The sequence below is a fragment of the Chiloscyllium plagiosum genome, unplaced genomic scaffold (genome assembly GCF_037043375.1).
Source record: "Chiloscyllium plagiosum isolate Xiang-an unplaced genomic scaffold, Cpla_swu_hap1 HiC_scaffold_26, whole genome shotgun sequence".
Taxonomy (NCBI): domain Eukaryota; kingdom Metazoa; phylum Chordata; class Chondrichthyes; order Orectolobiformes; family Hemiscylliidae; genus Chiloscyllium; species Chiloscyllium plagiosum.
Window position 1 is genome coordinate 2,581,292 of NW_028270164.1, and position 21,706 is coordinate 2,602,997.

The following is a 21,706-nucleotide window of genomic DNA, read 5'->3' on the forward strand; positions in this document are numbered from 1 at the left end:
CATGCTCTGGAAATTGCACAAACCAAGAATCCCCACACCGGGAGTTCCTACACCAGGCAGGGCATTGTCAGGGGAAATGAGGCTGAGATGGTGTTTGCTACTAATACTGCACAACCCCGCCCCCTTCCTAATGGGGCTCTGGATTCCCATAACACCAGTAAGCTGAGAAAACCAGACTTGGCACAATCAAATCTTCAGACTGCATTGGTCACATCTACTCAGTTGCTCTTTCCCTGTTGGTGCTTTTACTCTGAATTTTGGTGGAATTTACATTTGTATAGCACCATCACAATTTGAGTTCATCACAAAGAGCTCTTTAAACAATCATCTCTTATAATGTAATCAATGCAGAAGCCAATTTGCACACATCAAGTTCCCTCAATCATCAGGGTGATAATGATGCTATCATCTTTTTTTTAATGTTGATCAGGGGATAAATATTGGCCAAGACACCAAGAATTGCTCCCCTGATCTTACTCCAAATTGTGCTGTGGGATCTTCACATTCACCCAAGGGAAAATGAGGCCTCAGCATTATGTCTCGTCTGAAAACAGCACCAGCAACAGCATTGCACTCTCTCAGTACCACACAGGCGGTGCGAGCCTACATAGAACATAAAACATAGAACATTACAGCGCAGTACAGGCCCTTTGGCCCTCAATGTTGCGCCGCCCTGTCATATCAATCTGAAGACCATCCCACCTACACTGTTCCATGTACATCCATATGCCTGTCCAATGACGACTTAAATGCACTTAAACTTGGCGAATCTACTACCATTGCAGGCAAAGCATTCCATACCCTTACTACTCTCTGAGTAAAGAAACTACCTCTGACATCTGTCTTATACCTAGCTTCCCTCACTGTAAAGCTGTGTGCCCTCGTGTTTGCCATCCCCATACTTGGAAAAAGGCTCTCCCTGTCCACCCTATCTAACCCTCTGATTATCTTATATGTCTCTATTAAGTCACCTCTCAATCTTCTTCTCTCTAACGAGAACAGCCTCAAGGCCCTCAGCCTTTCCTCGTAAGACATTCCTTCCATACCAGGCAACATCCTAGTAAATCTCCTCTGCACCCTTTCCAAAGCTTCCACATCCTTCTTATAATGCGGTGACCAGAACTGTACACAATACCCCAAGTGTGGCCATACCAGAGTTTTGTACAGCTGCAGCATAACCTCCTGGTTCTGGAACTCAATCCCTCTATTAATAAAGGCCAAAACACTGTATGCCTTCTTAACAACCCTGTCAATCTGGGTGGCAGCTTTCAGGGATCTGTGTACCTGGACACCAAGATCTCTCTGCTCATCTACACTGCCAAGAATCTTACCATTAGCCCAGTACTTTGCATTCTAATTACTCCGTCCAAAGTGTATCACCTCACACTTGTCCACATTAAACTCCATTTGCCACCTCTCAGCCCAGCTCTGCATCCTATTTATGTCTCTCTGCAACCTATTACAGCCTTCGTCACTATCCACAACTCCACCGACCTTAGTGTCGTCCGCAAATTTACTAACCCACCCTTCTAAGCCCTCATCCAGGTCATTTATAAAAATGACGAACAGCAGTGGACCCAACACCGACCCTTGCGGTACGCCGCTAGTAACTGGACACCAAGGTGAACATGTTCCATCAACTACAACCCTCTGTCTACTTTCAACAAGCCAATTACTGATCCAAACTGCTAGGTCTCCCACAATCCCATTCCTCCGCATTTTGTATAATAGTCTACTGTGGGGAACCTTATCGAACGCCTTGCTGAAATCCATATACACCACATCAACCAGTTTACTCTCATCTACCTGTTTGGTCACTTTGTCAAAAAACTCAATAAGATTCGTTAGGCACGACCTACCCTTCACAAAACCGTGCTGACTGTCCCTGATCAGATTATTCTTTTCTAGATGATTATAAATCCTATCTCTTATAACCTTTTCCAACACTTTACCAACAGTGAGACTCACTGGTCTGTAATTACCAGGGTTGTCTCTACTACCCTTTTTGAACAAGGGAACCACATTTGCTATCCTCCAGTCCTCAGGCACTATCCCTGTAGACAATGATGATTTGAGAATCAATGCCAAAGGCTCGGCAATCTCTTCCCTTCCTTCCAGAGGATCCTAGGATAGATCCTATCTGGCCCAGGGGACTTGTCTATTTTCACACTCTGCAGTATTTCTCATGTCTGTCTCGTTTACTCAAATAAAAGCAAAAAGAACTGCGGATGCTGTAAATCAGATACAAGAATATTTTGAGAATGTGCTTTTGTGGCGAGAAATCTTTACAGATCATTTGCCATTTGTTTGTAGCAAGATTGACAAAGCCAGTGTCCCTCTCTCAACCCGGTTAACATGGGACAGGAGTCCCAGACCCAAACTGCATAAGGGTGACAGGCTTCCTTTGTAAAATGTCACAATCTTCCTCAATGACAGTTACACTCTTATTTGCTGACACCAGCTTTTTATTTAATTTCCAGTCCAGCTGCCTCCAAGAACAACTCTGAACAATTAAAATAACCACTTGAAGGTCAAACTTGTATGGGCAATCAGTTTTCTGTTCTCTGAAAATACGTACGTGACTTTTCTGAGTCACATGGAATAATTTGAAAGATTGTGCAAAAGGTTTGCAGACACAGCATGTGGTCCAGTACAGAATCACTCCAGTTGGGGAAATCCCATTCTCTCTCCTTGCTGAGTTGGTCTCTACAGAAGTTCAGTGACTCCCACCATCCTGGAGGACTGGGAGTGGGGGGAAAATCAGGCCAGGATTCTGGTTCCCGGGGCTAGTCAGTCTTGGAATTTTGTTAATGACAAGAAGGAGTTCACCTGTGATACTTTCATTGGTCAAATGACCTTCGTAGAGATGTTTAAGGTGGTCTCCCAAACCAGTCACCAGAACAGACAGCTTCTCCTGAACTGGATTTAAGAGAAAGAGGAAAAGGAGAAATGAGAATCAAATTGTAGATAAAAGCAAGTGCAAGGAAGGAGATTACTAGCAGCAAGAGGGAAGGAAATTGATGTAGAGAAAAACAAAGAGAAGGCAAGAATTTAAATTTATACGCACCCTACTCAAAGTTAACTACAAACAGCGTGACACTGACAGACAGTTGGACAGACAGATAGATAAAAACTAAAAGGGTGAACATGCACAGATATAGAGAGAGGAAAGGAATGAAAGAGAATTATGGAGACAAATCACAACAGAGGAGAAACAAAAATAAAATGAGTGACAACACAATAAGATAAACAACAGGTAAAGAGAGAGAGAGAGTTCAGTGCAGATCATATGCTAAGCAGGAACCTGTTCACTGATCTGAAAAGCCAATGACTTCCCCACCAATGTGACTCCTTGAAGGATCCATGCCCTGTTTAATCTCAAATTATAAAATCCCAAATAATGTCCAGAATGAAGATGAAGAATCTGCCTTAGTCCATCAATCCTCCCCACCACCAAGGCACAGGTGCCACTGTGTAAGCTCATCAAGATCCTTCCAACAGCATCTTCTAAATTGACAACCCCTTCTATTTAGAAGGACAAGGGCAGCAAATACTTGGGAATACCAGCCCCTGCAAGTTCCCCTCCAAGCCACTCTTGGAAATACACCATTGTCCCTTCATTGTCGCTGGGTCACAATCCTGGAATTCCCACCCTAAGGGCATTGTGGGTCAACCTACAACACATTGACTGCAGCGGTTCAACCAACGTCTCAAGGGCAACTAAGGACGGGCAATAAGTGCTGGCCCAGCCAGAGCAGTCCACATTCCAAAGGAAATAAGAAACATTTGGATGTCTACCCAAACAAAAGTCCTGAATACATCAATGCAGCCCTCCAGCAGAGGTATCGAATTTACTCCAACCCAAGAACAGCTGAACTCTCCATGTTTCATTCTGAGCTAGGAGAGGCAAATTCTTGTTTTGCAATATTTCCCTTCAGTTAGTTTGTGGAATAATCCAAACATTGATTTCACTAATATCTACTTGATGGGACAAATAAATGCAAATCTGTTGCTTCTACAAAGACCATTGAAGCAAACACTGTCAGAGGGTCTGAGAGATTAACAGCTATGTTAATGACCCCATGAGCCAGAGAATAAGATCTCATCTTCCCATTCAACAATCAGAGAATTTGAATTCAGTTGAAACAATCTGGAACAATGAGGCAGATGGTAATTGGAGTCCAACTGGTTCCTAATAACCTCTAAATCAATAGAATCTGCCTTTCCAGCTGGGCTGAGCCAAATGTGACTCAAGACCATTGGGGTTATTGGTTTCCAGATTCATCCTGCAAGCCCTCTCCCCCAATCCAGTAGGTTAATCTGGTTGATTAACTCAGAGCAAGTAGGATCAATTAATCTAATCTTTGCCAGTAACTCTCCCATTACTAGAGCAGAGTTGTTAACTTTGCTTGGACATATCCCTGGAGGTTTTATCCCATGACTTGCTGCCTGCTGTACCTCCATTGTTGCACACGCACTATTGGTCCATCATTGCTATAACCCAACCTTCACATAGAACCATAGAAAAGATGCAGCTCAGAAAAAGGTCATTATACATAGAAAGCTAGAAACAGGTAGGCCATTCAGCCCCTTGAGCCTGGTCCATCATTTAATGAGATCATGGCTGATCTGTGGCCTAACATCATTTACCTACCTTTGATCCATATCCCTTTATACCCTTGCATAATAAAAGTTCATCCAGCCCAGCTTTAACATTAACAACTGATCCAGCATCTACTACCATTTGTGGAAGGAATTTCCAAACATCGATCCCACTTAGTGTGTAGAAGTGGTTTTTATGTAACATATACAACACATACTAACTACACACACGTTCTTACAGCATTGATTGGTTAATTCTGAGTGTCAACCTATCAATTCCCTTTTTTTCTATATCTTTACCTCGATACAAATAAATGAAAGGGCTGAAAAAGAATTAAATTCAAATAATTTTTATCCCAAAGACTTAATCCTGCCTTCAGAGATCCAAGCAATACTCTCGAATTCCTGGTGACTCCCGGCCAATATGGAGGAGTTGGCAACTCCAGAGGGAAGGGATGTGGAGAAGGGGAAATGGGAAAGAGCGAGTTTGTATCCACGTGTTCCAAGGCTCGCTGTTTTTACACAGAGACTGGAATTTCCAGCATTATGAGATGGTCATGTGGTGCTTGGTTGAACTCCAGCTGGGGATTCCCCTGGCATGATAACAGTCCAGCTGTGGAGAGGATTTTCGGGTGATGTCCCACTCCAATCAGGAACATAAATTCAGGGAACTTGCTATTGTGTACTGGAACAAAGGGCAAAGCTTTAAATCATGATTTCACTTTCACTTTTAAACAAATCTGTGGCAAACAAACTTCAGTGATCACAGCAAACTGGAAGGCAGAGACTGAACTGAGCTTTGGTCGATTGTGACTGAACCAGATTGTGCATTCAGGGCACAGACTGTACATCCAGACAGCAGCAACACCCCTCACCGGACTCCCTCCCACCCCATACAAACAACAATCAAACTCACAGACTTCAGAAATAAGCTAACAGAGAGGGAGAGCAAGGTGGGGAGCTGGGGGAGAGGGAGGAGAAACAAAGAGGGGATGAGGAAAGGAGGAGAGAGAGGGGATAGAGGGGGGAGAGAGTGGGAGGGGAGAAGAGAAGAGAGGGAGAGAGGAGACAGTGGGGGAAACGGGGGGGAGAGAGAGAGGGGAGGGGGTGGGCAAGGGGGGAAAGAGAGAGAGGGGGGAAGCAGGAAGAGAGTAGAGAGAGAGGTGGGTGGAAACAGAGAATGAAATCACAGAATTCTCACAGTACAGAAGGCCATTCAGCCCATCGTGTCTGCACTGGCTCGATTCCCTCATGCCCATTCCCCACTCTGTCTCCAAATCCTTATCCCCCTGCTCTCTGTCCCCATATCCTTATCCCCTCCACCCCCCACTCTTTATCCCCAAATCCTTATCCCCCTGCTCTCTGTCCCCATATCCTTATCCCCCCACTCTTTATCCCCAAATCATTATCCCCCGCTCTCTGTTCCCATATCCTTATGCATTATTTCTATTCAAATAGCCATCCAACGCCCCTCTTGAATGCCTCAAATGAACCTGCCTCCACTATATTTTCAGACAGTGCATTCCAGACCTATTTACTGTGTGAAACTGTTATTTTTCACACATTACCCTCGATTTTGTTTGTACATCACTTTAAACCTAGGCCCTCTTAATTCTCCATTTACACACTGAAATAGCTTCACTCTACCTACTCTGTCCGACTGCTCCTGGTTTTGAAAACCTCTATCCAATCTTCACCTCTCCAAGAAGTCTATCCTCATCGCTGACATTTCTCACTCCTGAGATCATCCCAGTAAATCGCTTTTACATTCTCGTATTCATATCTTTCCAATAATGTGGCACCCACAACTGTTCACAATGTAGAGAGAGAAAGAGAAAGATGGAAAGATCAAAAGAGTATCTGAGATAGTGAGAGAGGTAGACAGGCTCACACTGGGAATGAGGGAGGATAATAGAGAGCGAGAAAGAGAGAGAGAAAAAGAGCGATAGATGAAGGAAAAAAAAGTGAATGAGAGTGTGTGCTCCAGTTAACCAAGGATCCTCTCAAAAAAAACCATACTATCCTCCAACTGCTCAGACGTCATTCTCAGACCATCAAATATTTACAGGAATAGATTTTTTTTAAAAAGCCTGAGCAAAGAAATCTCATGAGAAACACTGGGTAAAGGGTTTCATGTTTTATTGCAGTCCGAAGCTCACTGTGGACTGGGGAACGCACACAAGAGAATTTTGAAATCTTTGAAAACGTACATTGAGCTATCCATGAATGTTGTTTGTGAATGGTATGTGTTCAACGTCAGAGCTTGGGGGAGAGTGAGACCTGTGAGAACACCGACACCTCCGGATGAATCCTGAAAGACTGGATAAGGGAAAGATAATCTGCGTTAGAACTGTCTTTAACATAAGAGATTCTACCATTAGAGAACATCTACTAAGAGAGGACAATCTTATCCCAAGAAAGCCATTGACATATGCTGAACCTCTGACATTGTTATTCAGCTGGGGTCTATTAATGAAGGTTCACACTATGTCCAGAGATGTTACAAACCAAATGACAATATTGGAAAAGATGAAGAAATATTTGCAAAATAGCCAGCAGAAAGATCAAGGCAAGAGTTATGGATGTAAACACTGCAGAGGCTCTCACCTAAAAGGATAGGGACAATGTCCAGCATAGGTACACTCGAGACAGTAAGAAACTGAAATCACCGAATTGCATGTTCAAGTTTTTAGCTCAAAAGAAGCAAGGTAAATCTATAAAGATGGCTGCTGGAGAGATGCCAGCAGATGATTTGGACAAGTCACTTCACAACAGGTGGATGTCATTTGGTCCAAAGGTGTTACATGGTTTGAGACAGTTAGAATGATAATGCTGACGGCCAGATGACAGCATCAAGCGAACATGAGGTGTCAGATAGATACAGGTGCTTTATCTAACATCATAAGCTTCATGAGAACAGTGTGAAGTTGGTCAAGGTCGTGCCCCAAAGGCTAAGGTCATATGACGGAATGATACTTATCCCAAGAGGACAGATGAAGCAGTGATCCCAATGGGAAGAATGGAATTCCCAATAATAGGTATTAGGCAAAATCTACTGACCTGGACTGAAGCAAGTCTGAAGCTTGAACAGTTAACCCTGCACAACCTGGAGAGATCTGCTGTGTTTCCTAGGCCACTGAGTCTCTGATGGAAAAGCAGATCCTAAACAATTACAAAAAAGATGTCTTCCTGGTGATTATCATCTTGAAGGAGGTGAGAGTAAAAGACAATTCTGCATCTGCTAATGACAGTTCTAGCTGGTCCCCAGGCCAGCCAGAAAGACGAGGTCAAGGAGATGGGAAGGAAGGGCGTAAATAAGAAAGTGACACTGGATTGGCATCGCAGTAGCAGTGAAACAGCCAGGAGACCTCAGAAGGTGCAGGGATTCAAAGGATCTCCATAAAGCTTTAAAGAAATTCCACTGTCACATGCCAACCATTGAGTCACCACTTGCCAGGGCAATGGACTTTACCATTCCCAATGTGAAGCCAGGTGAAAGCACTAGAGTCATGGAGTCAAAGAGCACGGAAACAGGTCCTTCCGTCCAACCCATCCAAGCTGACCAAGTCTCTGAAACTAAACTGGTCGTTCTTGCCTGCATTTGGGCCATATCTCTCGAAATCTTTCCTATTCAAGTAACTGTCCAAATCTCTTTTAAATGTTGTAACTATACCTGCATCTACCACTCCCTCTGGCAGTTCACTCCCAATATGAACCACCCTCTGTGTGAAAAAGTGCCCCCCAGGTCCCTTTTAAATTCTTCTCTCACTTTAAAAACGTGCCCCTCGTTTTGAACTCCCTTATTATAGGGAAAAGGCCTTGGCTTTTCACCTTATCTCTGCTCTTCATGATTTTTTAAATCTCTGTATGGTCACCCCTCAACCTCCTATGCTCCAGTGAAAAAATGTCCCAGCCTATCTAGCCTCTCCTTATAACTCAAATCATTCAGACCTGGCAATATCCTGGTAAATCTTTTCTGAACCCTCTCCAATTTAATACTAACCTTCTGTAACAGGGTGACCAGAACTGCATACGTCAAAAGTGGCCTCACCAACATCCTGTATGACCTCCCATACTCAAAGATCTGAGCAATGAAGGCAAGCATGCTAAATGCCTTCCTAACCATCGTGTCTACCTGTGACTCAACTGCAAAGAATTACGTACGCGAACCCCCGGTGCTCTGTTTTACAACATTACCCAGGGCCCTCCTTTTAATTGTACAAGTCCTGCCCTTGTTTGTTTTGCCAAAATGTAACACCTCGAATTTATTTAAATTAAACTCTGTCTGCCACTTCTCAGCCTATTGGTCCAACTGATCATGATCCTTTTGAAATCCAAGATAACCTTTCTCACTTTCCAAGAAACACTAATCTTGGTGCCATCCACAAACTTACTAACCATGCCTCCCAAATGCTTTCTAGCCTGTTTCTGTATACCACTTGGGAGGTGGAGGTGGCTATACATGCTATGCATCACTTCCCCAAAGAGGATCAATGCAGAGGGCCTGAGTTGCTCAGTAACCATGTGGAGGGAAGTGATTGTCAGGGATCTGCTGGTCAATGGATGTGGGGAGATACCACTGCCTTAAGAATATCCAAACACACAGTTGTAGAGCTGGTGCAGGAGGGAGGGCTTCAGATACGTAGATCATTGGGGTACCTTCTGGGGAAGGTGGGACCTGTACATGAAGGACGGGTTGCACTTAATCTGGAGGGGCACAAATGTCCTGGGCGGGAGATTTGCCAGAGCACTTCTGGAGGGTTTGAACTAGTTTGGCGGGGGAATGGAATCTGAACTACAGATCAGAGGAGAGGGTAGTTGTTGAACAGGCAGAAATAGATGGCAGACAGTCAGTCAGTCAGGAAGGATACACTGTTGATAGGGCAAAGGAATGGGTTAAAGTGTGCCCGTTTCAATGCAAGGAGTGTCAGGAATAAGAGTAATGAACTTAGAAATGGATCAGTACTTGGACCTACAATGTTGTGGTCATAACAGAGCCATGAATTCCACAGGAGCAGGAATGGTTGCTGGATATTCCAGGGTTTAGATCTTTTAAAAAGAACTGGGGGGGGGGGGGGGGGGGGGGGGTGGTAGAAGAGGAAGGGGAGTAGGATTGTTAATTAGAGAGTGTACCACAGCTGCAGAAAAGGAGGTTGTTGAGGAGGGTTTGTCTACTGAGTCAATATGGGTGGGAGTCGGTAACAGGAAAGGAGCAGTCACTTCATTGGGTGTTTTGTATAGATCCCCCCAACAGCAGCAGACAGTTGGAAGAACAGACTGGACAGCAGATCATGGAAAGGTGCAGATGTAACAGAGTTGTTGTTATGGGTGACTTCCACAATACGGACTGGAACCTCTTTAGTGCAAATGGTCTGGATGGAGCCGATTTTGCCAGGTGTGTCCAGGAGGGATTCCTGACTCAATATGTAGATAGGCCGATTAGGAGGGAGGCCATATTGGATTTGGTGCTCGGCAACAAGGCAGGCCAGGTGTCAGATTTCACAGTGGGAGAGCATTTCAGTGACAGTGACCACACCTGCCTCACCTTTACCATCGCCATGGAGAGGGATAGGAGCAGACAGAATAGGAAGGGAGAGGAGAAATTACTGTTATTAGACAGGAGCTGTGGAGTATAAATTGGGAACAATTGTTTTCCAGGAAAGGCACAACAGGCAGTTTAAGGAGCATTTGTTACAAGTGTTAGATAACCTTGTCCCACTGAGATAGGCAAGGAATGGTAAGGCGAAGGAGCCTTGGATAACAAGAGCAGAGGAGCTTTTTGTCAAAATGAAGAAGGAAGCTTACTTATGGTTGAGAAAGCAAGGATCTGGCACAGCTTTAGAGGATTACAGGGAAGATAGGAAAGAACTCAAAGATGGACTGAGGAGAGATAGGAGGGGGCACAAAAAAGTCTTGGAGGGAAGGATTAGGGAAAACCCAAAAGTGTTCTACACATATGTGAGAAATAAGAGAATGTTCAGAGATAGGGTACAGCCTATCAGGGATAGTGGAGGGAACTTGTACCTGGAGTCTGAAGAGATAGGGGAGGCCCTAAATGTGTGTTTTGCTTCAGTATTCACTAGAGAGAGGACCTTGTTGATAGTGAGAACACCATGGACCAGGTTAATAGGCTTGAACAGATTGATATTAAGAAAGTGGATGTGCTGGAAATTCTGGGAAGCTTCAAGATAGATAAGTCCTCAGGGCTAGACCAGATATATCCAAAGTTTCTACGGGGATTGAGGAACAAGATTGCTGTGCCCCTGGCGATGATCTTTGCATCCTCACTCTCCATGGGACTAGTACTGGATGATTGAGGGAGGCGAATGTTGTTCTTCTATTCGAGAAAGGAAATAGGGAAATCCCTGGGAATTTCAGACCAGTTGGTCTTACATTTTTGGTAAGCAAGGAACTGGAAAGGACTCTGAGAGATAGGTCTATGACTATTTGGAAAGACAGTTTGATTAGAGATAGTCAGCATGGTTTTGTGAGGGGCAGGTCATGCCTCACAAGCCTTATTGAGTTCTTTGAGGATGTGATGTGACAATTTGACGAAGGTTGAGCAGTGGATGTGGTGTATATGGATTTCAATAAGGCATTTGATAAGGTTTCTCATGGTAGGCTCACTCAGAAAGTTAGGAGGTATGGGATACAGGGACATTTGGCTGTCTGGATACAGAATTGGCTGGCCAAAAGAAGACAGCGAGTGGTAGTGGATGGAAAGTATTCCGCCTGGAGGTCAGTGACCAGTGGTGTCCCGCAGGGATCTGTTCTTGGGCCTCTGCTCTTTGTAGTGTTTAATAAATGACTTGGATGAAGAAGTGAAAGGGTGGGTTTGTCGCTGACACAACGGTCGATGGGGTTGTAGACAGTGTCGCGGGCTGTTGCAGGCTCCAACAAGACATTGACAGGATGCAGAGCTGGGCTGAGAAGTGGCAGATGGAGTTCAACCTGGATAAATGCAAAGTGATTCAATTTGGAAGGTCAAATTTGAATGCAGAATATAGGGTTAAAGACAGGATTCTTGGCAGCATTCTGGAACAGTGGGATGTTGGGGTCCACGTACATAGATCCCACAAAGTTTCCACCCAAGATGATAGGGTTGTTAAGAAGGCGTATTGTGTTTTAGCTTTCATTAACAGGGGGATTGAGTTTAAGAACCACAAGGTTTCGCTGCAGCTCCATAAAACCCTGGTTAAACCACACTTGGAATACTTTGTCTAGTTCTGGTCGCCTCATTGTAGGAAGGATGTAAATGCTTTAGAGAGGGTTCAGAGGATGTTGCCCAGATTGGAGGGCTTGTCTTATGAAGAGAGATTGAATGAGCTAGGGCTTTTCACACTGAAGAGAAGAAGAAAGAGAGGTGACTTGATAAAGGTGTACAAGGTAATGAGAGGCATAGAGAGAGTAGATAGCCAGAGACCTTTCCCCAGGGCAGAAATGGCTGTCACGAAAAGTCATAATTTTAAGGTGATTGGAGGAAGGATTAGGGGAGATATCAGAGGGAGGTTCTTTACACAGAGAGTGGTGGGTACATGGAATGCACTGCCAACAGTGGTGGTAGAATCAGAGACATTAGGGACATTTCAGTGACTGTTGGACAAGCACATGGGTGGCAGTAAAGTGAGGGGTGTCTGGGTTAGGTTGATCTTAGATTAAGATAAATGTTCGGCGCAACATCGTGGGCCGAAGGGCCTGGACTGTGCTGTACTGCTCAATAATTCCTCTTAACCAGGTTTTGAGAGAGCTCCTCAGACTCACGAGTCACATCCCCAAAAGTTACAAAGACTGATGAAAATGTGACTGACTGGAATTAACATACACCTTTCCTAATTAGCGATAAATTTTTGTGTTGATCAGGGATATTGAGTAACGTGTAGTTGTATATTTTTGGGGAAATGCTTTTATACATGTGGTACATATTGGCTTACTAGTGTCATATGACCTCAACATCTGCATTAAATTGATGTCACTTAATTGATTACAGCTGTTGAAGCAGATTCCATGACGGACTTTATAAAACTACACAACCTGCGAAACATCAATGTTCTTTGATGTCATTGATCGGAGAATCTGCCAGTAACTTGATGTATATTGGGTTGAGTTTGAGCACATCTTGACAGCACAGAAGCACAGTACATGGAAAACACACGTCACTTCCCATTCTACAGGGCTGGATTAGCACATGGACTGAGTAATCATTCAGGAAGATGCTGGTGAATGGGATTGGGGAAGAAAATGTTGGAGGGACAGAGAGACAGAGCAAAACACACACACAGACACAGACACACAGACACACAAATATGTCAATGCTGTTTGCTTCGATCACGGCATTCAATGTGACAGTAAGACTCTCATTTTCAGAACTCCAGGCAAAGGAATTCCTTCTCAATCCTTTTTTGGCAAATCATTTGTGTTAATGCATATTTGTTCTGGATACATGAACAGGCAGAAACATTTCTCAATGTCCACCTTATCAAACATATGAATAATTTTAGACTTTAATCAGGTTCCTTCTCACTCTCTTTTCAGAAGGGAACAGCGATAGACTCCCGATCTTTGTGAATAGACATGGTTACATCTTGGGCCAGAAGTCGAAAAGGTATAGGGGAAGAACCAGGCCATTCAGTCTATCATTTGTTCATTACTGATATATTTCTTAATCTCATTCTCCTGCCTATTCTCCATAACCCTTGAGCCCCTTACTCATGAAGAATCTTCTCAATTCTTCATGGAAACTTTACCTAATGTTTTCCACTGCTTTTAATGTCTTTTAGGCAACCCCAAGACCAGAGATCTGCAGAGCACCCAGAGTGCAGTCAAATCAGTATTCAATATAACTGCAGCATTACCTTCCTTCAGAAATTAACCTCAGCACATGCATCCTTACCAACCACCAGTGGGCATCCAGAGATTTTACATTTTTGTAGCCTCAGATCTTTTAAATCCCACTTCGTTTCTTAATTTCCAAGGAATGAGTGACCTCATTATCTCTCAGTTAATTGTTCACTCTGAAAGCGGTTTAGTTCTTCTGTATTGGTATAGTCAGGCATGTTAACATCTACAACTCTTCCCCGAATACTGTTCTGAACAAGAGTCACACTGGTCTCGAAGCATTAATCTGTTTGTCTCTCCACAGCTGCTGCCAAACCTGCTGAGTTTCTCCAGCATTTTCTGTTTTTATTTCAGATGTCCAGCATCCACAGTATTGTGCTTTTATTCAAGAGTAAAATTAAAGAGTTGCGGATGGTGATAAGGCTCAGTATCTCAGACAGCCAATCTCAAAATCTATCAATCTTTATTCCTTGCTAATGGACTGGACCAGGGAGGAAACTCTGAAAGGATATTCAGTCATTCTTGGCGAGGTTAGGATTTGAGAGATTGAGCAATAGTTAAACTTGGTGTGAGTGACTCTGAAATGGAGTGTAGACAAGGGATAACACTCCGAAGCACTGCTTCACTGATATTCTCTCAGAGTCCATCCCCAGTTCCATGAGTCGAGCTGGCTGATATGCACACCACATGTCTTAATTCAAAGTCCATTGATTCAGTTAATGTTAATTCACATTGCAATGACACAACAGGCATCTTTTGTTCAGATCCATTCAAATTACAGATAAATGCACATTCTTCATCAGGCAAAACTTTAACAGCAGCCTAACTGTACCTATTGTATCTGAACCTTATGACATCCTTTTAGAATTTAATGCCAATGCTTCCCTTTTGTGCTCCAAAGATGAACAGTCTCCTATTGTCTGTGTTGGCTTAACTTACTCAGAGAGCAGCTGGATGATTAACTTGTTAAAGAACATAAACATCTTCTTGTCTCTATTTTATTGATCTAATGAAAGCTCTCTGCTTTCTAAGCTCCAAGTATCCTCCCAATACATTCATCCTCCCAACACCACCACTGCACTTCAATGGAAATCAACACTCACAGAGTGTCAAGACTTCAACTCTCTCTCCTCCTCTTCCTCCCCACACCCCCCTCCCCCCCATTAGCTGGAAATGAACAGGTTGAGTTTGGTCATTGTGCCGTTCCCTCGATAATGATCCCCATCTCTTTATTCATCAAACTTCCTTGATCTGGTTCCCAGTGGCTTCACCCTGCCAGTCCCTCTCCACTCACCCAGGGCCCACACACACGCCCACCAACACCCACACACAGACACACCCACACTCTTCAACCACACCCACAGACACACTCCAACACGTGCACACTCCCACACCCACACTCATACACACACACCTACACCTGCACACAGACACACAATCGTGCTTGGGCCCTGCAATCCAAGCTTGATCTGCATGTTTAATGATGACGACACACTTCTTAAAATCGGATATTCAGTTGGACAACTGCAGGAAAAAAGGGACATTTTATTGAAGCTTTTGATTTTGTGCTCCTCTGGACAATCCATAAGAAATACCGAGGCAGTGAGCACCCAGTAACAGGGGGAAGCAATTGGATACCAGAGACCTTGGTCAGATCATTTCTCTCTGTGTATTGTGCAAACCCAAGAAGGGCCCTCAGATCCTGGTGCTGAAATTTGCCCTCAGAATTACTCAGGAAGGGTAAGGTATCACAAACATTTAAACTATCGGTGAATGTTTCATGCTGCTATCCAGTACCAACATGAGTAGTGCTAGCCCCTACAGGATGCTTCTGTCAAGTTAAAAAGACTTGCCTATCGCATATACATGAACAAGTTCGTTAGATGGGTCAGTGTTTGTTCAATGTGTGCAGGAGAGTTTCCTGACACAATATGTAGACAGGCCAACAAGAGGTGAGGCCATACTGGATTTGGTTCTGGGTAACGAACCAGGCCAGGTGTTAGAATTAGAGGTAGGTGAGCACTTTGGGGATAGTGACCATAATTCGGTGATTTTTACTCTCGTGATGGAGAGGGATAAGTGTGTACTACAGGGCAAGAGTTATAGCTGGGGTCAGGGAAATTATGATGCGGTGAGGCATGACTTAGGATGTGTGGCTTGGAAAAGTAGACTCCAAGGCAAGAGTGTAAATGATATGTGGAGCTTGTTCAAGGAGCAATTATTGAGTGTCCTTGATAATTATGTACCTGTCAGGCAGGGAGGAAAGGGTCGTGCGAGGGAGCCGTGGTTTAATAAGGAATTGGAATCCCTTGTTAAATGGAAGAGGGAGGCCTATCTCAAGATGAGACGTGAAGGTTCAATTGGGGCGATCGAGAGTTATAGGGTAGCCAGGAAGGACCTGAAGAGAGAGCTAAGAGCAGCAAGGAGGGGACATGAAAGGTCCTTAGTCGGTAGGATTAGGGAAAACCCTAAGGCTTTCTATAGGTATGTCAGGAATAAAAGAATGACTAGGGTAGGAATAGGTCCAGTCAAGGATAGTAGTGGGAAGTTGCGTGTGGAGGCGGAAGAGATTGGGGAGACACTGAATGAATACTTTTCTTCAGTATTTACTCAGGAACAGGGCATTGTCGTCGATGTGAATACGGAGTCACAAATAAGTAGAATGGATGGCTTTGAGGTATGTAGAGAAGAGGTGTTGGAAATCCTGGAAAAGGTGAAAATAGATAAGTCCCCTGGGCCTGATGGCATTTATCCTAGGATTCTCTGGGAAGCAAGGGAGGAGATTGCAGAGCCATTGGCCTTGATTTTTATGTCCTCTTTGTCTACAGGAGTAGTGCCAGAAGACTGGAGGATAGCAAATGTGGTTCCCTTGTTCAAAAAGGGGAGTAGGGATAACCCTAGTAACTATAGGCCGGTGAGTCTCACTTCTGTTGTGGGCAAAGTCTTAGAGAGAATTGTAAGGGATAGGATTTATGCACATCTGGATAGGAATAATGTGATCAAGGATAGTCAGCATGGTTTTGTGAAGGGCAGGTCGTGCCTCACAAACCTTATTGAATTCTTTGAAAAGGTGACGAAGGAGGTTGATGAGGGGAAAGCGGTAGATGTGGTATATATGGATTTTAGTAAGGCGTTTGATAAGGTTCCCCATGGTAGGCTACTGCAGAAAATACGGAAATATGGCATTGAGGGTGAGTTGGAGGTTTGGATTAGGAATTGGCTGGATGGAAGAAGACAGAGGGTAGTAGTTGATGGCAAAGTTTCTTCATGGAGTGCCGTCACTAGCGGTGTTCCGCAAGGATCTGTTTTGGGACCATTGCTGTTTGTCATTTTTATAAATGACCTGGAAGAGGGGTTAGAAGGTTGGGTGAGCAAGTTTGCGGATGATACGAAAGTCGGAGGAGTTGTTGACAGTGAGGAAGGATGTGGCAGGTTACAGCAGGATATAGAGAAGCTGCAGAGCTGGGCAGAAAGGTGGCAAATGGAATTCAATGTAGCTAAGTGTGAGGTGATTCACTTTGGGAAGAATAACAAAAAGATGGGGTACTGGGCTAATGGTCGGATACTTGGTAGTGTGGATGAGCAGAGGGATCTTGGTGTCCATGTACACAGATCTCTGAAAGTTGCCACCCAGGTAAATAGTGCGGTGAGGAAGGCATATGGCGTACTGGCTTTTATTGGTAGAGGAATTGAGTTCCGGAGTCCTGAGGTCATGATGCAGTTGTATAAGACTCTGGTGCGGCCGCATCTGGAATATTGTGTGCAGTTTTGGTCGCCATACTATAGGAAGGATGTGGAGGCACTGGAACGGGTGCAGAGAAGGTTTAGAACATAGAACATAGAACATAGAAGAATACAGCGCAGTACAGGCCCTTGGGCCCTCGATGTTGCGCCGATCCAAGCCCACCTAAACTACACTAACCCACTATCCTCCATATACCTATCCAATGCCCTCTTAAATGCCCATAAAGAGGGAGAGTCCACCACTGTTACTGGCAGGGCATTCCATGAACTAACGACTCGCTGAGTGAAGAACCTACCCCTAACATCTGTCCTATATCTACCCCCCCTTAATTTAAAGCTATGCCCCCTTGTAATACCCGACTCAATACGCGGGAAAAGGTTCATACTGTCGACCCTATCTAACCCCCTAATCATCTTGTACACCTCAATCAAGTCACCCCTAAACCTTCTTTTCTCTAGTGAAAACAGCCCCAAGTGCCTCAGTCTTTCCTCATACGATTTTCCTTCCATACCAGGCAACATCCTGGTAAACCTCCTCTGCACCCGTTCCAATGCCTCCACATCCTTCCTATAGTATGGCGACCAAAACTGCACACAATATTCCAGATGCGGCCGTACCAGAGTCTTATACAACTGCATCATGACCTCAGGACTCCGGAACTCAATTCCTCTACCAATAAAAGCCAGTACGCCATATGCCTTCCTCACCGCACTATTTACCTGGGTGGCAACTTTCAGAGATCTGTGTACATGGACACCAAGATCCCTCTGCTCATCCACACTACCAAGTATCCGACCATTAGCCCAGTACCCCATCTTTTTGTTATTCTTCCCAAAGTGAATCACCTCGCACTTAGCTACATTGAATTCCATCTGCCACCTTTCTGCCCAGCTCTGCAGCTTCTCTATATCCTGCTGTAACCTGCCACATGCTTCCTCACTGTCAACAACTCCTCCGACTTTCGTATCATCCGCAAACTTGCTCACCCAACCTTCTAACCCCTCTTCCAGGTCATTTATAAAAATGACAAACAGCAATGGTCCCAAAACAGATCCTTGCGGAACACCGCTAGTGACGGCACTCCATGAAGAAACTTTGCCATCAACTACTACCCTCTGTCTTCTTCCATCCAGCCAATTCCTAATCCAAACCTCCAACTCACCCTCAATGCCATATCTCCGTATTTTCTGCAGTAGCCTACCATGGGGAACCTTATCAAACGCCTTACTAAAATCCATATATACCACATCTACCGCTTTCCCCTCATCAACCTCCTTCGTCACCTTTTCAAAGAATTCAATAAGGTTTGTGAGGCACGACCTGCCCTTCACAAAACCATGCTGACTATCCTTGATCACATTATTCCTATCCAGATGTGCATAAATCCTATCCCTTACAATTCTCTCTAAGACTTTGCCCACAACAGAAGTGAGACTCACCGGCCTATAGTTATTAGGGCTATCCCTACTCCCCTTTTTGAACAAGGGAACCACATTTGCTATCCTCCAGTCTTCTGGGACTACTCCTGTAGACAAAGAGGACATAAAAATCAAGGCCAATGGCTCTGCAATCTCCTCCCTTGCTTCCCAGAGAATCCTAGGATAAATGCCATCAGGCCCAGGGGACTTATCTATTTTCACCTTTTCCAGGATTTCCAACACCTCTTCTCTACATACCTCAAAGCCATCCATTCTACTTATTTGTGCCTCAGTATTCTCATCGACAACAATGCCCTGTTCCTGAGTGAATACTGAAGAAAAGTATTCATTCAGTGTCTCCCCAATCTCTTCCGCCTCCACACGCAACTGTTGCCTGGATGTTGCCTGGTATGGAAGGAAGATCGTATGAGGAAAGACTGAGACACTTGGGGCTGTTTTCATTCGAGAAAAGAAGGTTTAGGGGTGACTTGATTGAGGTGTACAAGATGATTAGGGGGTTAGATAGGGTTGACAGTGTGAACCTTTTCCCGCGTATGGAGTCGGGTATTACAAGGGGGCATAGCTTTAAATTAAGGGGGGGTAGATATAGGACTGAAGTTAGGGGTAGGTTCTTCACTCAGCAAGTTGTAAGTTCATGGAATGCCCTGCCAGTAGCAGTGGTGGACTCTCCCTCTTTATGGGCATTTAAGCGGGCATTGGATAGGTATATGGAGGATAGTGGGTTAGTATAGGTTAGGTGGGCTTGGATCGGCGCAACATCGAGGGCCAAAGGGCCTGTACTGCGCTGTATTCTTCTATGTTCTAAATAATGTGGTATCTAAATTTCAGTGCCAGTGTGATGCCAGTTAGGTAGGCTGTACATTCCAAAGACTGGCAAATTGTATCAAACAGCACATCCTTTCAATTGTTTGCAATAGACAAGATACTAGTCATCAGAGCCAGCTCAAGGTTGCAAAATTCGCAACACCATATCCAACATCAGATATAATTCTGCAATTGAACAGCACTTGCTGGATAATCCAGAGTGTTTGAAGTATTATACCAACAACCAACTAAAGATGATCAGTTGAGTTTGCAGTGTGGTATACTTGCATGTACTAGACACTGCATATGTTAATACACTGCTCTTTACAAACAAAACTAACATGTACATACACTACACCTCTTTCACTCAACAAAACAGGTGACAACCACTCACTAGTTCATTTCCCACGGCAATGCCTTGTCAAATCAGAATTAACTGGTCTGGTTTAAAATGTAAACAAAGCAGTTAACTGTCAATTAGCCTAAATAGGTGCATTTCTCGTGGCAACATCTCTCCCAGTCAGAATGCACTTGCCAACCATGAACTCTCCTCTTATCCAAAATGAATGCTGGTTTTACCATTGATTTGGTATTCTTGCAAGTTGTTCTGATAAGTGCAGGACAAAAGGTGTTGATTAAAAAAAAATCTGTCAGCAATACTCATTTGTTCTTATTCATTCATGGCATGGGATGTCTTTAGTGAAGGCTGATTGCTGCCTGTAATCTAAACCATCATTGGTCAAATTCAGGGAAGAGTCAATTGTGAGAGTCCCAACATAGTTACTCCCCATTTGCCTCGCAGTCTCCACCAGGCAGATGAGAGTTAAAATCAACCTCGTACAAAGTTTAAAACCATTAATTTGCAAATATCTCCATGACATGATGTAAGCTAATGGATCTCGAGGTTCTCATTTGAGATTAATCTAATGAGGCAACAGTGAAAAGAACTTCATTTACCAAACATCCAGGCCACAACCTGTAAACAGGAAAATATTAACACAAGGAGAAGGGAGTTAATTCTGTTCATTTAACAGGGATTGCAAAATGCATCGGGTTTAAATGAAGTAAGAAGTGTAGGTATAGAACAGGAATAGACCATTCAGCCCCTCAAGCTTGCTATATTATTGAAGAAGATCATGACAGATCTGACTGTAACCTCAACTCCACAGTTCTCCCTATCCCCGAGAACCTTCCTGCTAAATGAGCACACCACTGAGAGACCTTCATGTAGCTGCCTAACTAACTTATCCTGACTCCCTGGACAGGTTCTACTGGACCTATAGCACTGACCACGATACCACATGGACATTCAGAACACTTGTTGTGTCTTGAGTCTTCTATGAATCACCTTGAAGTGTATGCAGAAAGCTATATCAATGCAGGCTATTGTTGTTATGTGCAAGGTGTAGTGTGTCAGATAATGAGAGTTAGAGATTCGATTGGAGTAATCTCCTCACAAGCAAGCAAGCTAAAAACAAAACAAAAAGATTTGTGGTACAATAGTTCCTACAGCTCTGAAAGGGTTAATGCAGAGAGATTTTGGATTAAAGCTGAGAAACGTGGGTGGGTTCATGATAAGAGGTCAAAGGGCAGCCCCTTCACAATCAGGAAACAGTCAGTTTATTCAAAACCTGTAAACGTGACCCTCCCGTCCAGCACAATAATCTCCAAAGGCTTGTTAGCTTCAGTGCTAAAGCATCACAAACAAACCGGTTACTCTCCATAAATGTCACTTTGTCAACCAATCCGTTCAAAAACAAATCTTTAGGTGTGGCTGACAGGGATGAGTGCCTGTGCTGGTATCTCCCCTGGGTACACTGTGCCCACACACTCACTCCCCTGGCACCAGCCCTGGCTCCATAAACATCTCGTCAATGGAGGAACAGCAAGTCAGCACACAAACACATCATCCTCCCACATCCCTGGCTCACAGACAGCCAGAACTGGACCAGCTCAGTCGGATGGGAGTGAGGGGCAGATACTGGGGGAGATGGAAGTGAAGGCAGTGGGGTGGTGGAGGGGAGGCGGGAATAGGCGATGGGAGGGCAATGAGAGGTGGAAGGAGGTTATGAGGGAGTTGGGGGGGGAGGGAGATGAGAAGTGGAGTGCAGAGGGTGGGAAGAGAAGAAGGAGGGGGAGAAAGGGAGCTGGGAAGGGGACAGTGGGAGGGCGGAGTGCAAAGAGGGAAAGGGGAGGAGGAAGTGAGAGGGGAGTGAGGAAGGGACAAGTGAGGGGGCTGAGTGTGGGAGAGGGAAGGAGGGAAGTGAGAGGGGTGGGAGGA

At 44.4% G+C, this 21,706-nt stretch overlaps 1 protein-coding gene across 8 annotated transcripts in view; it reads right to left on the reverse strand.

Moving 5' to 3' along the window:
- The window catches only part of tfeb (transcription factor EB), a 137,726-nt gene that overhangs the window by 85,140 nt on the left and 30,880 nt on the right, over nt 1–21,706 (reverse strand). The window contains exons 2-3 of one of the 8 annotated variants that reach the window (XM_087973413.1): nt 7,663–7,764; nt 6,813–6,921 (exon numbers count right to left, since the gene is read on the reverse strand). The exons of 5 other annotated variants lie outside the window; for them this stretch is intronic. In XM_087973413.1, coding sequence (XP_087829539.1) covers nt 6,813–6,826 — 14 coding nt within the window. In that variant the 5' untranslated portion in view covers nt 6,827–6,921; nt 7,663–7,764. Of the gene's footprint in view, nt 1–2,829; nt 2,910–6,812; nt 6,922–7,662; nt 7,765–21,706 lie in introns of those variants that run through there. 2 more of the 8 variants (XM_087973414.1, XM_087973416.1) reach the window with 2 other exon arrangements.